A 16,065-nucleotide genomic window follows, 5' to 3' on the forward strand; every position below is an offset into this window, starting at 1 on the left:
GAATTTAATCAAAAGTAAAACATAAGTAATAATTGTTACAATGGCGTCACCTTGCTGACCTTTAGGGGAATGTAGTTTCATATCATTATCTTGTCTTTGTTTTAAGAACAAGACAAATTTGTTTACGAACAAGAAGAGACAGCTTTTTAGCTTGGTATTTATTGAGACTGCTTCTAGGTTCATAACGAACAAGCCTTATCTTAGAATTTCAGAGTCACCCAGTTCTCAGGTCATGCTGACCTCGGCTGTATCTGTGTATTTTGTATCTGTGCCTTAGGTTTAATTCAATTGTACCAAGAAGACTTGACTAGTTTTCTCATCATGCCATTATTTGCTTCACACAATACCGCACTCCCCCCTTTTGTCATATCATGACAACCGGCTAAATAGGTATATCCATGATCCGTTTGAAAATGCATTTACACAAGCAGGCAAGCAATCCTATCCCTAGTAGCATTAGTAGCAGTAGAATAAAGGCCTTAAAGATCCAGTCAAATAATCCATGACCCAACCACCCTAGCCAACCCGGCGGGTTATAGTCGTGAAATTCACTGACAATTTCTTGAATTTGAGCAGCCTGTTTCTTAATATGGTCGGCCAGGTTAGTGATATTTTCAGAGCCATCTGGAATGTAAGTACAGCACTCTTGGCCTACAATACCGCACGTTCCTCCCTGCGAGGCTAACAGATAATCCAAAGCCAGTCGATTTTGTAATGCCACGGTCCGGACAGCCACTAGCTCAGCTGAGACCTCGGCCAGTGCCTGTCCAGTGTCCCTGGCTTCTGTTGCCGTTACGTTTGCCAGATTTTCCAATGCTGAGGCCATGTAGATCAGTTCGTTCATGCCTTCCCCGTTCCGTTTTAGAAATTGTTCTTTTTGCTCGCGAGGGGGAGTGCTTAAGGGTGGGTAGGTGACGCATTTGGGGTACGACATACCCTAAAAAGCAGGATCCTGTCCAATCAATGGGGAGCCACGGATATGCTTTAGTGCCGCATATGAAATAGGTTCCATTGTAGGCTGTAAACTCATCAGCTGATGTCATCCAGGGGTTATATTGGTAGGTTGTACCTACTTTGCCCCATTAACTTTCCTTTCCCTGATTTATTAAAACATATGGAATCTTGAACATTATACGAGTGGACAGTGAGGGAGGGTGGAGTCAGGACATGATTATGGGTAGGTTGATACGAAGCTGAAAATTTAGTCATGTCATAGCCAGCAGATCTCCATATTTTCATATTCCCCCTATCTCCCCTGATGCCTGTTTGATTTTGTCGTAAAATCCATTCAACTGTCTCTGCGGTCTGAAAGGGGAGAGATTGGAGAGGTATTCCTTCCCTTGAATGGACGGGGATGTGGGTACAAACCCAACACTTGCTAATATTCAATTTTTCGGCGTAAAGATATGACATATGTAAATAGGTATTGGAAGGCAGGTCTCGTTTAGTTCGTTTTTTACTACCGAGTGGCCTTTCAGGCTAAATAGTCCAGAAAGTCCAAAAATTATACTGAATATCTTCATCCTGTGTTCTCGTCTGGGTTGGAGACTATCTTCTTGCAATCGGATAGATGTATCCAACTGGCATGTCCTTCAAGTTTGACCAAAGTTGGCGTCGTCAGTAGTACGATGAAGGGTCCGCTCCAGCATTGTCCTAGTTTCTTTCTGTCCCAGTTTTTTACCGACATGTGGTCTCTGGGTTTGACCACTGGATATCGAGGGACGGCTGTCCCTGTCATTACTGGGAGATGTGCCTGTTTTACCTGTGAGTGGAGAAACTTCAAAGAAAGTGTTGATTGCAACAAATAGTTCTGCATTTGTTCCCCATCACATGGAGGTCTACTCCCTCTAGGGGTTTTTCATGGGCATCCCAGGGAGTCCTCATTGGCCGACCATAGACTATCTCTGCAGCTGACAGTCTGGTCCGCGAATGGGGAGTCACTCGCTGAAACAGTGCCAAAGGTAATACTTTTAGCCAATTTAACCCAATTTCTTCAGTTAATTTAGATAATTTTTCTTTTAAAGTCCCGTTGGCTCTTTCCAGAATTCCTGCTGCCAGCGGGTGATACGCGCAGTGCAGTTGCTGTTTAATTACAAGGGCTTTGCACAATTCATATTGATCCGAGCTACAAAATGTGGTCCATTATCTGAGCTCACCATTTTGGGTACCCCAAAACGAGGAATGACTTCCGTTAACAACAACTTCACTACTGTATGTGCCGTACAATTAGTGGTGGGGAAGGCTTCAATCCATTTACTAAACACATCGATTATTACTAAACAATATTTATAGCACTGTGCTTTTGGCAATTCGATAAAATCAAGCTGTATACAAGCAAAAGGATCATCTGGCAAGGGGGTGGTTCCCGGAGGACATTTAATACCTTTACCCTTATTATGTTTCATGCAAATGACGCATCGATCCAGCCGCGTTTGCGCTGCTGTATTCAAATCTGGGTGCCACCAAGTTTTTAGGAGTAGCTGTACCACTCCCTCCTTGCCAGGATGGGTACAAGAATGCAAATAATCAACAAGTAACGGCAATAAAGAATTCGGAATACAAACTTGACCAACTGGAGTCAGCCAGAGGTCTCGTGTCAAGGAGTGCGAACACCCCATTGACTTCCATAGTGTTCGCTCAGAATCAGAGGCGTCCCTCTGCAAATTTCAAACTTCAGCTATCTCTGGCATGCCCTTCGTCCGCAATGCAGGTACCTGGTTTAGAGCCTGATTAGCCCCACTGGGAACAATTAAAGAGGTTGATGAAGCTGCAGTTTTAGCAGCTGAATCAGCACGGGCATTTCCTAATTGAACAGGAGTGTCACCCTTCGTGTGCGCAACACATTTAATAACTGCCAATTGACGGGGAAGCTGAATAGCATCGAGGAGATTTTTAACCCAAAGTGCATTTTGAATGGGAGTTCCCACAGAGGTGAGAAAACCTCGCTGTTGCCAGAGGCGGCCGAAATCATGGGTCACGCCAAAGGCATACCTAGAATCAGTGTAAACATTAGTACTTTTGTCTGTGGCCAAAATACATGCTGGAGTAAGGGCGAATAGCTCGGCTTTTTGTGCAGAGACAGGGGTCTGGAAGGCTGCTGCTTCCTGCACGTCAGTGTCGGTTACCACAGCATATCCCGACTGTGGGACGCCAAATGGGGAAATGGAAGAACTGCCATCAACATAAAAAATTAGATCTGGATTATCAATAGGCCTGTCTGTTAAATCCGGGCAAGGTGTGGAAAGGAAGTGATTCCGAAGCAAACAATTGTGTGGTGGGTCTTCAAGATTATCGGGGGGGTTGTTCAAGGAACACAGCAGGATTTAAGGTTGAACAATAATGAAAAGAGAGGTAGGGGTTTTGCAATAGTGAAATCTCATAGCGGCTCAATCGCGCTTGAGTCAGATGCTGGGTTTGCTGAGACGTTAGGAGAGCCACGATAGAGTGTGAAGTATGCACTTGTACTTGCTGGTGAAGGGTTAGATTAGAGGCTGCCTGGACTAACAAATGGACAGCCGTAAGAATTTGGGTGCAGGGAGGTAGACCTCAAGTGGCGCATTTATCAAGAACATTAACGTACAGCTGAAAGGTCTGTCATACATAGGTCGTCCTAGTGCTGGGGCGGTAGCCAGGGCGTTTTTCAGGGTAATAAAATATTGCTTTGCTGAATCAGGTAGTTCAAACTTAGGAGCATTTTGAGAGGAGTACGGAGTTAATTCTTTAGTATGTACAGTAACATTCGGAATCCATTGTCTGCAAAAGTTCACTAATCCTAAAAAGGCTCGCACCTGCTTGGGCGATGTAGGAAATGGGGTCTGCAATATAGGAGTAATGCGTTCTTGAGTAAGGGAGCGATCAGTAGCACTTATTAGGACATCCAAAAATTTGACCTGTCGTTGGCCTTTATGAACTTTAGCGGGCGGGATCACATATCCCCATAAATGGAGACGGATGAGCAGGTAAAAAGTGTCATGTTGGTTAGCGATGAAATCAGGGCTGGCAAGGAGTAAGTCATCAACATATTGAATGATGGTGGAGCCACCAGGAGGTGCTAATGTCGCTAACTGGGAGTGACCAAACGCCATTCGGATGGTCTACCTATCTTAGGAACTGGAAGAATCGGGGTGTTACAGGGCGATTGGCATGGTATCAAAATTCCCTGTTGAAGGAACGATTGAATCATGACTGAGACTCCTTCAGCCTCGGGCCGCAAAGGGTACTGTGAAATAGAGGGCAAGGGCATATCAGGTTTGATTCTAATAACAACAGGAGGGACATTAGTGAGACCGACTTTGTGTTTGGAGGCTGCCCATAAATCTGCGGGTCGTTCAGGAGTCGTAGATTGGGTTGAATGATGATGGTGCAGTGTGCCAATGTGTACAAATGGGTGTTTAAAATATTCTAAAGTGCCTGCGGGTAGGGTTTGACTATCATTAAGGAAAGGATCAGCTTGTCCTCGTAGTGCAGCTGCCAGAAATCCCAAGGACTTGGCACTGTAGCCTTCGTTGACAGAAAGGGTCACGTGGGGTGACACAAGTCTCAACTGACGCCATAGGCTGTGGGGTAAATCGACAAGAAAGGCAGACCCTTCTTTTGTCTTGGTAAATGCTCTCCAAATCGGGCGAGGTTACTGTATGATCGTAGCAAATAGTGACATGTGGATTAGGAATATCTAAGGGAGGTGAAAAGTGTGAGGGATCAAAATCAATCGACCACCACTGTGGAGTAGTGAATAGGGGAAAGTTTCGAAGCTGGGCCTGCGGGATAGGTGATATGTTAATGCCGTTATCAAGGCTTGGGTCACTATATTCTCTCATCTGGACTCTATCGGGTGTTTTAAACAGTGGTACTCAGGGTTAACGTTAGCTGCCAGCATAGAACAGAGCGCAATCAGGCGCAGGCACAGAAGTTAATAAATCTTGCAGCTGGTGACCTCGTATTTGAGACAGTTCTATAAACATACCATTATCAATGCATGTATTACCGCTCCGAATTTGCAGTGTCTGTCTGCCTAATATGGTCAGGTGTCGTTAGTTGTTGTACATCTTTACTGCAAGAAGGCTATGAGTGGGACATATTTCAGTCAATCTTCAATATTTGCTATTTAACCAGATTTTTGGAAAGAGACATTACTGGACGTTTAGCTTTTCACAGTAACTTCATTTGAAGTCTACTCGTGACAATAAGCGATTTCCATTTCCATTTCCATTATTATTTATTTTTATTTCAAATGAACTGAATCACCGCCGAGTCTATCTGGACAGCCTGAAACGATCTGAAGTTATTTTAGACAAGAATCCATTGTTAAGTTCCTAACCGTAATCTTGTTTTGACTTTGCTCCCCTTTTTTTTTCATTTTGGGGGATTTGTTATCCTCAGATATTCCTGAACAAAAACTAATGGAGTGTTTTAGCAACTTTCTAATCAAGGTGGATAGCCTAACTTGGTTCTTTTCCATATGCGCATTCCATTTTCAAGACCTGTCAATTCTATGCTCAATTTTAATTCTTTATCCTGCCAGCTGGCTAACAAGGAAGCATCCTTCAATTTTGGACAATATTCCCTCCATAGAGCAACTAACTTTTTAGCAGTTGACGCCCTATTATTTTCCCAAATCACTTGTTGAGCTTCTATTACTGTTGATAGGTCTTTAGTTGTTCACACAGCGTTTGCAGTACGCGGCCATTTTTTTTCCCATTGCACACTTTGTCTGATGCCAGATGGTCCTTCCGATTACAATTTTAACAATTGATTAAGGAAATTACGTGTGTGATGTTTTATGTCAGGGTCCGCATGATTTTTGCCCTGTTTATGTGTTATTAAGCAGAGTTATCCGCATCTGCAGGAGATTATAATTTAAATCACAGAGTAATCGCGCTCCATGCAAACCAATTAACAGCTCGAAGGTGACACCGTAAAGATTCTGTGTCACCCGCCTTACAAAGTTAACGGGAACCTTTTATCGCGAAGGTTTCAAGTAATAACAAAGACCATGTTGGCATCGATATCTCTTTTCCTCTTTCAAATAATCACAGCTTGAAACATAATTTTTAAAGTCAAAGTCTGAAAAATGAAATATGAATTCTTTCCCTCTCTCTCTTATCTATATCTCTCCCTCTCTACATAACTCTGTCTTTGGAACTCTTGTTCCTCTTTCTCTTTATCTGCCTACCTCTCCATCTCTGCCTCTCACTGACTCGCTCTCTTTCACTCTCTCTAACAGTTCCTGTCTCTGTCGCTGGCTTTCTCTCTCTCTCCTTCAATCTCTTCCTCTGTCTCTCTTTCTCTCGCTTGGATTCAGCCCTTGTCCTTGCGGACAAATTTTGAACAAAAATTTTTCATTCTCTTTCGAAAACTTTATCTGTGTTATTCCATTTAAGTCAATTTGCACTGATTAATCTTAGAGGCATTAGCTGTTCTCTGAGATGTATTTCTTCGTTTGTCAATTCAGAAAAGACCAACTGTCTGCTGAAATGGTTCATGTTTCCTGCAGAATCTAAGGGGCGGAGAACTTGGCGTGATGCCATTTACATCTTTTCACGCAATCTAAAAACTTATTCATATTTCAGTTACTCTTATTTGTAAAGTTACTTTCTTTTAAACTGATATAGTGTGAACTGAACAACTTTGGGAACATTTGCAAGAGGAATTATGAATGTTTTGCCATTAGTTTAAAAACAATTTGAATATGCATATTGTTGTCCTTTAGAAGAACCACTTGTTATCATAATTAGGCCAGTACAACATTCCAAGCAGTAGTTAGTTAACATCATCTGATCTACTAAATTTCATTCAAAAGCAATGTTAAAATCCAGTCATTATTCCCAGCATGTTTCTAAATTGGAAACTCATTAACTTCACTTCTATAATTCATTTATTGTGGATCTTTTAATCAACATCTTTTAGTCAATTATCATGTTTTCCGTAGAGACGGGTTGTTCGATATTTACGGCTTGCGTCTGTGACCAAGTGCATGTCGCTAAGGGGGATACGTTAGCTGGAGTTTCATTGGTAATGGGATCAGAAGGGGGAGTCTGGACTTAGGACAGTGGAATTGCAAGATCGGGGAGCGCAAAATGAGGGTGGGGTCCAGGGTTCAAATTCTCCTCGTCTTCCGTATCGCTTGAATAGGGGAACATCGGCATGCCAGAGCAACTGGGAGGATCCTCCTTTCCTATAATCTGATTGGCCAGTCCTACTTTTCTGCTAACAGGAGGTGTGTTATTGCCAGATTGCTTTTTTTAGTGTTTTGATTGTTTTCTATCCCAAAGCTCACATTACAATTTTAAAGTATCCCAATCTTTCGCTTTACCGTTCATACACTCATTAATATCTCTTTTGCGGGCGTTATCTTTCCAACTCATTGTGATTGTTCGTTGCGTTAAGTGGACTGATTTTTTTTTCTAAACACATGAAAAATAGAGGGGAATTGCCCCTAGCTTTGTCTAAAGTTTGTCCCATAATGTCAGTAAAAATGTGCCCCTGGCAAAAAATGTTCAAAAAAATTTCTGGTACCAAATCAAATTGGAGGGTCCTTGACCCCAAAAAATTACTGACAGGGTCCCTGACCCCAAAAAATTACTGAGAGGGTCCCTGACCCCAAAACCTATTGACAGCCTGTATAAATCTGATGCGGATGAAAAACGAGATCAAAAAGGTCCCTGACCTGCGGCTAATTACACAAAAAAAGTGTACTCACAGTCAAATTTAGATTCGAGAACCGTCACCTGTTTAGTTACTTCCGTCAGGGATGAGGGGTCGCAGCACAGATCCGAGAGAGAGAGAGAGACCAAGGTCAATCTTACCTTGTGCCGGTGTCTGTCTCTTTACTCCGGTCATGGCTTTGATCACTGTTTCTCAGTCCCTCATGGAAGCTCACTTCAGGATATTGGATTTTTTTCTCGCAGCGCAAAATGTCGTATTCAATATTTTCCCCGCTTCTTGACTGTGATAGAGAAATTCAAACAGCATTCATTAGGTAAGCAAAACTGAACTTTATTTACGAATTAGAACTGACTGCTAGCAGTAAATGGCTGAGACTTGAATTCGGAAGGCAGTCAATTACAAACTGCTGAGTCCGTCCCAAGTCTGCGATAGTACAGAAGAATAAGGCGATTTTTATACACTATAGGATCAGATAACATGAATACAACTTGGTCAGGAATTTAATCAAAAGTAAAACATAAGTAATAATTGTTACAATGGCGTCACCTTGCTGACCTTTAGGGGAATGGAGTTTCATATCATTATCTTGTCTTTGTTTTAAGAACAAGACAAATTTGTTTACGAACAAGAAGAGACAGCTTTTTAGCTTGGTATTTATTGAGACTACTTCTAGGTTCATAACGAACAAGCCTTATCTTAGAATTTCAGAGTCACCCAGTTCTCAGGTCATGCTGACCTCGGCTGTATCTGTGTATTTTGTATCTGTGCCTTAGGTTTAATTCAATTGTACCAAGAAGACTTGACTAGTTTTCTCATCATGCCATTATTTGCTGCACACAATACCGCAATGAAGGCTGACCTAAAGAAGTGGGATAACCCCCTGCTGACTTTGGCGGGAAGGGTTCAGTCGATTAAAATGAACAACCCCCCCCCCCCCCCCGCACATACACAGCGGAAGAGATAAACTAACACCCATCATTCCCCAAAACATCTGCCCGTCCCTTCAATAGACAGGACAGACCCCCCCCCCCCCCGGCGTATGCACAGGAGAGGAAATGAATTAATGCCCGACATTAGCACAGAACAATGACCGCTATCTTTCTTACGGAAATCAATAAGATGATCTTGTCTTTTATTTGGGTGGCCAGATCCTCGGGTTCGTAGGGATTTTTTTTTACAAAGGGATAGGCAGTCAGGCGAGTGGTGTAGCATTGCCCAACCTGTTATTTTTTGAAGTGTAGTCAATGTTTTGTAAGCCAATGTAGTGGCCAATTTACAATAAGAAGGTGCCACAGAAAGTAAATTACATGAGTGATCTGTTAACCTGTCTTGGCAGTGATATTGTCATGGGTGACCATGGCAGCAGTGGGGCACAGTATATTTCCTGCCCACTGGAACAGGCGGATGGGGTCTTGGTTTTTTTTTAATAATTTTTATTGGAATTTTTTACAGAAAATATAACAACAAACAATTAAATGCAACAAAATAACCCCATAATAACTAGAACGCCCCCCAGACCGTATCAAGGCATATATCACGTCCCCTCCACCCCCTAACCCCAATGAACAACAAAAAGAAACTTAAAAATAAATTAAAATTAAATAAACAAACATAGTCATCGTCCCCCTTTTCCCTCCCCCTCCCCCCGGGTTGCTGCTGCTGCTGTCCCAGTACCCTATCTTTGAGCCAGAAAGTCGAGGAAAGGTTGCCACCCGCCTAAAGAACCCTTGTACCGATCCTCTCAGGGCAAATTTGACCCTCCCTAGCTTGATAAAACCGTCATGTCATTGATCCAGGTCTCCACGCTTGGGGGCCTCGCATCCTTCCATTGTAGCAAGATCCTTCGCCGGGCTACTAGGGACGCAAAGGCCAGCACACCGGCCTCTTTCGCCTCCTGCACTCCCGGCTCCACCCCAACCCCAAAAATCGCGAGTCCCCATCCTGGCTTGACCCTGGATCCCACCACCCTCGACACCGTACTCGCCACCCCCTTCCAGAACTCCTCCAGTGCCGGGCATGCCCAGAATATATGGGCATGGTTCGCTGGACTCCCCGAACACCTGACACACCTATCTTCACCCCCAAAGAACCTACTCATCCTAGATCCGAACATGTGGGCCCGGTGCAGCACCTTGAATTGGATGAGGCTAAGCCGCGCACATGAGGAGGAAGAATTAACCCTCTCCAGGGCATCAGCCCATGTCCCGTCTTTGATCTGTTCCCCCAGTTCCCCCTCCCACTTAGCTTTCAGCTCCTCTACTGACGCCTCCTCCACCTCCTGCATAACCTTGTAGATATCAGATATCTTCCCCTCTCCGACCCAGACCCCCGAAAGCACCCTGTCACTCACCCCCCTCGCGGGACGCGAAGGGAATCCCTCCACCTGCTGTCTAGCAAACGCCTTTACCTGCAGATACCTGAACATGTTCCCCGAGGGGAGCCCAAACTTCTCCTCCAACTCCCCCAGGCTCGCAAACCTCCCATCAATAAACAGGTCCCTCAGCTGTCTGATGCCCGCTCTGTGCCAACCCTGCAATCCCCCATCAATGTTACCCGGGGCGAACCGATGGTTCCCCCTTAACGGAGCCTCCATCGAGCCCCCCCACTTCTCCCCTATGTCGCCTCCACTGCCCCCAAATCTTGAGGGTAGCCGCCACCACCGGGCTCGTGGTATACCTCGTGGGAGGGAGCGGCCACGGCGCCGTTACCAGGGCCCCCAGACTTGTATCCCCACAGGATGCCCTCTCCATCCGTTTCCATGCTGCCCCCTCCCCCTCCATCACCAACTTGCGCACCATCGACACATTGGCCGCCCAATAATACCCCGCGAGATTGGGTAACGCCAGCCCCCCCCCCCCCCCCCCCCCATCTCTACCCCGCTCCAAAAAGACCCTCTTCACCCTCGGGGTCCCATGCGCCCAAACAAAGCTCATGATGCTGCTGGTCACCCTTCTTAAAAAGGCCCTAGGGATAAAGATGGGCAAACACTGGAAGAGGAACAAGAACCTCGGGAGAACCGTCATTTTGACGGACTGCACTCTACCCGCCAACGATAGTGGCACCATGTTCCACCTTTTAAATTCCTCCTCCATCTGCTCCACCAGCCTGGTAAAATTAAGCTTATGGAGAGACCCCCAACTCCTGGCCACCTGCACCCCAGGTACCTGAAACTCTTCACTGCCCTCTTAAACGGGAGCCTCCCAATTCCCTCCTCCTGATCACCCGGGTGTACTACAAACACCTCGCTCTTGCCTAAATTTACCTTATAGCCCGAGAAGCCCCCAGATTCCGCTAACAGCTCCATCACCCCCGGCATTCCCCCTTCTGGGTCCGCCACATACAACAGCAGGTCGTCCGCATACAGCGATACCCGATGTTCCTCCCCACCCCGCACCAGACCCCTCCATCTCCCTGACTCCCTCAACGCCATAGCCAGAGGTTCAATCGCCAGTGCAAAGAGCAGGGGGGACAGGGGGCACCCCTGCCTGGTCCCACGGTAGAGCCTAAAGTACTCCGATCTCCTTCCATTGGTAACTACACTCGCCATTGGAGCCGTGTAGAGCAACCTCACCCATTTGATGAATCCCTCCCCGAATCCAAACCGCTCCAGCACCTCCCACAGGCACCCCCACTCAACTCTATCAAACGCTTTCTCCGCATCCAGCGCCACCACTATCTCCGCCTCCCCCTCCACTACCGGCATCATAATAACATTTAGCAATCTCCGCACATTCGTGTTGATCTGCCGTCCCTTGACAAATCCTGTCTGATCCTCGTGTATCACCCCTGGCACACAATCCTCTATCCTGGTGGCCAGGATCTTCGCCAGCAACTTAGCGTCAACATTGAGGAGCGAGATAGGCCTGTATGAACCACACTGCAAGGGGTTCTTATCCCGCTTCAGGATCAGAGAGATCAGTGCCCGCGACATCGTCGGGGGCAAAGCTCCCCCCTCCCATGCCTCATTGAAGGCTCGCACCAATAGGGGGCATACTTTTTATAAAATTCCACCGGGAACCCATCCGGCCCCGGGGCCTTTCCTGACTGCATTTGTCCAATCCCCCTGACTAGCTCCTCCAACTCTATCGGCGCCCCAGCCCCTCTACCACCTCCTCTTGAACCTTTGGGAAACATAGCCTGTTCATGAAGCTCTCCATCCCCCCTCTCCCCATCGGAGGTTCTAACCGGTACAGTTCCTCGTAGAAGTCCCTAAAGACCCCATTTACTTCTGCCCCCTTCTGCACTACATTCCCACCCTTATCCGTCACTCCACCAATTTCCCTAGCCGCATCCCGCCTATGGAGCTGATGCGCCAACATCCTGCTCGTCTTCTCCCCATACTCATGTACCGCGCCCTGCGCCCTCCTCCACTGTGTCTCCGCCTTTCTGGTGGTCAACAAGTCAAATTTGGCCTGCAAACTACGCCATTCCCCCAGCAACCCCTCCTCCGGTGCCTCCGCGTATCTCCTGTCCACACCAGTCTCTCCCTCTCCTTCCTCTCCCTCCTTTCCCTATGGGCCCGGATGGAGATCAGCTCCCCCCGGACCACTGTTTTCAGAGCCTCCCAGACCATCCCCACCCGGACCTCCCCCGTGTCATTGGTATCAAGATACCCCTCAATACTTCCCCGGACCTTCCTACACACCTCCTCATCAGCCAGCAGCCCCACATCCAGGCGCCAGAGCGGGCGCTGGTCCCGCGCCTCCCCCATCTCCAGATCAACCCAGTGCGGAGCATGGTCTGAGATCGCTATGGCCGAATACTCGGCATCCTGCACCTTCGGGATCAATCCCCTGCTCAGGAGGAAAAAATCTATTCGGGAATAAACCCTATGGACATGAGAGAAAAAGGAATACTCCCGCGCTCTCGGCCTCCCAAACCTCCAGGGATCCACCCCTCCCATCTGGTCCATAAACCCCCTCAGCACTTTGGCCGCCGCCGGTCTCCTGCCCGTCCTTGAACTGGACCGGTCCAGTGTGGGATCCAGCACTGTGTTAAAGTCTCCCCCCATGATCATGCCCCCTGCCTCCAGGTCCGGAATGCGGCCCAACAAGCGCCTCATGATGCCAGCATCATCCCAATTCGGGGCATATACGTTAACCAGCACCACCTTCTCTCCCTGCAGCCTACCCTTCACCATAATATATCTGCCCTCCTTGTCCGACACCACCTCAGCCGCCTCGAACGCCACCCTCTTCCCCACCAGAATCGCCACCCCCCCGGTTCTTCGCGTCCAATCCTGAGTGAAAAACCTGCCCCACCCACCCTTTCCTCAGACGAACCTGGTCCGCCACCTTCAAGTGGGTCTCCTGGAGCATAGCCAAGTCCACCTTCAGCCCTTTCAGATGAGAAAATACCCTGGTTCTCTTAACCGGCCCATTCAGCCCCCTCACGTTACAAGTAATCAGCCGGATCAGAGGGCAACCCTCCCCCGCCAGCTAGCCATAGTTTATTGACTGCTCGCCCCAGGCCAGCTCGCCCCGCCCGACCCGTTCCCCATGGCGATAACACCTCTCCTCTACAAAGAAAAACCAGTAGAGGCCACGCCCCCACTGCCAGCTCCGCCCCCCCTGCCCCGCAGTGCGGGAAACCAGAGGAAAGCCCGCACTTTCATACTGCCACACCCCACCCTTCTGACGCAGCTCCCCAAAATCCAGTTTCACCCCAGCCCCATACAGAAGAGAACATATAAAACACAAACCCCCAACATTCCCCACATACCCCACAACCATACCCAAGAGACCCACCCGGAAACAGAGCAAAAAGAAAACCAGCATAAAATATACGTGTCAAAGTTGCAGAACAGCCACAGCAAAAAACAGCAACGGCCATAGTGTGTCCCCAGACCCTAGTTCGAGTCCAGCTTCTCCGCCTGTACAAAGGCCCACGCCTCCTCCGGGGACTCGAAGTAGTGGTGCCGGTCCTTATATGTCACCCACAGGCGCGCAGGCTGCAGCATTCCAAACCTGACCCGCTTGGCATGCAGCACCGCCTTCGTCTGGTTGAACCCGGCTTGCCGCTTAGCCACCTCCGCACTCCAGTCCTGGTAGATTCGCACTACCGAATTCTCCCACTTGCTGCTCCTCTCTTTCTTGGCCCAGCGCAGCACACACTCCCGGTCGCTGAATCGATGGAACCGCACCAGCACCGCCCACGGGGGTTCATTTGACTTGGGCCTCCTGGCCAGCACTCTGTGAGCTCCCTCAAGCTCCAGGGGCAAATGGAAGGACCCCGCTCCCATCAACAAGCTCAACATCGTGGTCACATACGACGGGAGATCCGACCCCTCCAGCCCCTCCGCCAGGCCCAGGATCCTCAAATTCTTTCGCCTCGTGCGAACATCCAGCTCCTCCAAGCGGTCTTGCCACTTTTTGTGAAGTGCCTCGTGCAACTCCCCACGAGGACCACGGCCTCCTCCTCCCGCTCAGCGGCCTGCTGCTGCAACTCCCAAATGGACACCTCCTGGGCCGCCTGGGTCTCAAGCAGCCTGTTGGCAGTCGCATTCAGGGAGTCCAGCAACTCAGTCTTCAGCTCCGCAAAACAGCGCAGGAGAGAAGCTTTCTGCTCCTGCGCCCACTTCCACCAGTCCTCGGGTGTTCCGCCGGCCGCCATTTTGTCCTTCTTCCCCCGCTTTTCTTGGGGAGCTGCTGCAGCTTTTTCCTTTGCCCCACTCCGGGTGAGCACCATAAATTATGGGGAATGCTCCTCTAGACACCTTCCCCCACCGGGATTCGTCGAGACAGCGCCGTTTGAGGCCCTCAAATCGGCCCAAAAGTCCTTAAGTAGCCGAACGTGCATCTTAGCTCCGCATAGACGCAACCGGAAGTCTTCTTATTAACTAACTTCTAACTAACTAACACACGATGACTGCGGGTCTAAATGATGCTAACTTAAACTAGAGACCTAAGCCTTGTCCGAACCAGTTGATTCTCTCAGGACGTGGTGTGAGTCTGTGCTGGGCTGGATGAGTTCTTGTTCCACTGAGAGGCAGCACCCAGAATGATGGGGTCTTGGTTTGACAGCTCATCTGAAAGATGGCACTTCTTTATTGCTGCACTGGTCATGCTAGATTGTGTGGGGCTAGAATCCACGACTATGTGCAAGGTAAGTTTCTCACGCAGAGTGGTGGATGCCTGGAACGGCTGCCAGAGGATGTGGTGGAAGCAGGCACATTAGCAACATTTAAGAAGCATCTGGATGGATACATGAATAGGAAGGAAACAGAGGGATACGGAACGAGGAAGGGCCAAAGGGTTTTTATTAGTTAACACATCATGATCGGCACAGGCTTGGCGGGCCGAAGGGCCTGTTTCGGTGATGTACTTTTCTTTGTTGCTACCACTGAGTAAAGCTAATGCACATTGTGGCATTGTCTCAAATTGCCACTTCCACAAGCACAAGCATGCACCAGAAAGGAAGTCTACCTGGTGTAGGCATTCAGCTGCTGAAAGAGAAAGACAGAAAGAATGAGAAGTAGGAGGGAAAACTGGTACCAAGAGGAGAAAAGGAGGTATGAAAAATTAATGGAGGAAAAGGAAGAGATTGAAAGATACTTGAGAATGAAGGGGAGTGAGTAAATTTAAGGAGTTAGGCAGGTTTTGAATTGGTAATGGGTCGAATGGTCATGGAGAACAGGCAAGACGATGGCGTTAAGGCCAGGATGAGATCAGCCATGATCAAATGGTGGAGTAAACTCAATGGGCCAAATGGCCTAATACTGTTCCTATATCTTATGAGCCTATGAACTATAGTGCAAGGGAATGAAAGCATGGTGAAGGGGCAGTACCATTTCGTTCAGATACAGGTGAGCTAATAAGGCAACTTCAAAGGCAATTAGGTTTGGGCAACATAAAAGAATAAAGAAAGTGTGACTTTGTGGATTTGTGTTAGAATAAACTACGTTTTGAAAAGTAGGCTGCAAACAATATGGATTTTGTCGGAACCCATTTTACAAGTGCATGGAGTACACTGTTGACTATAACTTGTTTAAAGGTAGCACTATTCTGGGACACGGGTGGTGTCCGCTGACCGGGTTACATATTAAAATGCAAGTATTAAATTATATTTCCTTCTTTGGAAACAGAGATGATATGCTCAGTAATTTTCCCTGTTTTCTAGTGTTCTTGGGACTTCCTTCTACCTGATGGAATTATGCCCAGGAAGAATATTTAAGGACCCAACACTGCCAGGATTAACTGTCAGCCAACGGAGAGAAATTTACACTGCCATGAACCATGCTCTCTGCCAGATTCATCAGGTTGACATCCATGTAGCTGGATTACAGGATTACGGAAGATCTGGTAAAGACTGTCTACTGATTCTAATCCATTATTACATATTGCAGCATTGAGTTTAACGTTTGGTTAGATTTCATTTTCATCTAATTCCTGAGGATTGTTT

The 16,065-nt window shown here is 47.5% G+C and overlaps 1 protein-coding gene across 1 annotated transcript in view; it reads left to right on the forward strand.

Annotated features, from left to right (window-relative positions):
* The window catches only part of LOC119979123 (acyl-CoA dehydrogenase family member 10-like), a 117,176-nt gene that overhangs the window by 45,158 nt on the left and 55,953 nt on the right, over positions 1–16,065 (forward strand). The window contains exon 9 of the mRNA XM_038821166.1: positions 15,784–15,965. Within this exon, the coding sequence (XP_038677094.1) occupies positions 15,784–15,965 (182 nt within the window). The remainder of the gene's footprint in view (positions 1–15,783; positions 15,966–16,065) is intronic.

The sequence above is a fragment of the Scyliorhinus canicula genome, chromosome 1, assembly GCF_902713615.1.
Source record: "Scyliorhinus canicula chromosome 1, sScyCan1.1, whole genome shotgun sequence".
Lineage (NCBI taxonomy): Eukaryota > Metazoa > Chordata > Chondrichthyes > Carcharhiniformes > Scyliorhinidae > Scyliorhinus > Scyliorhinus canicula.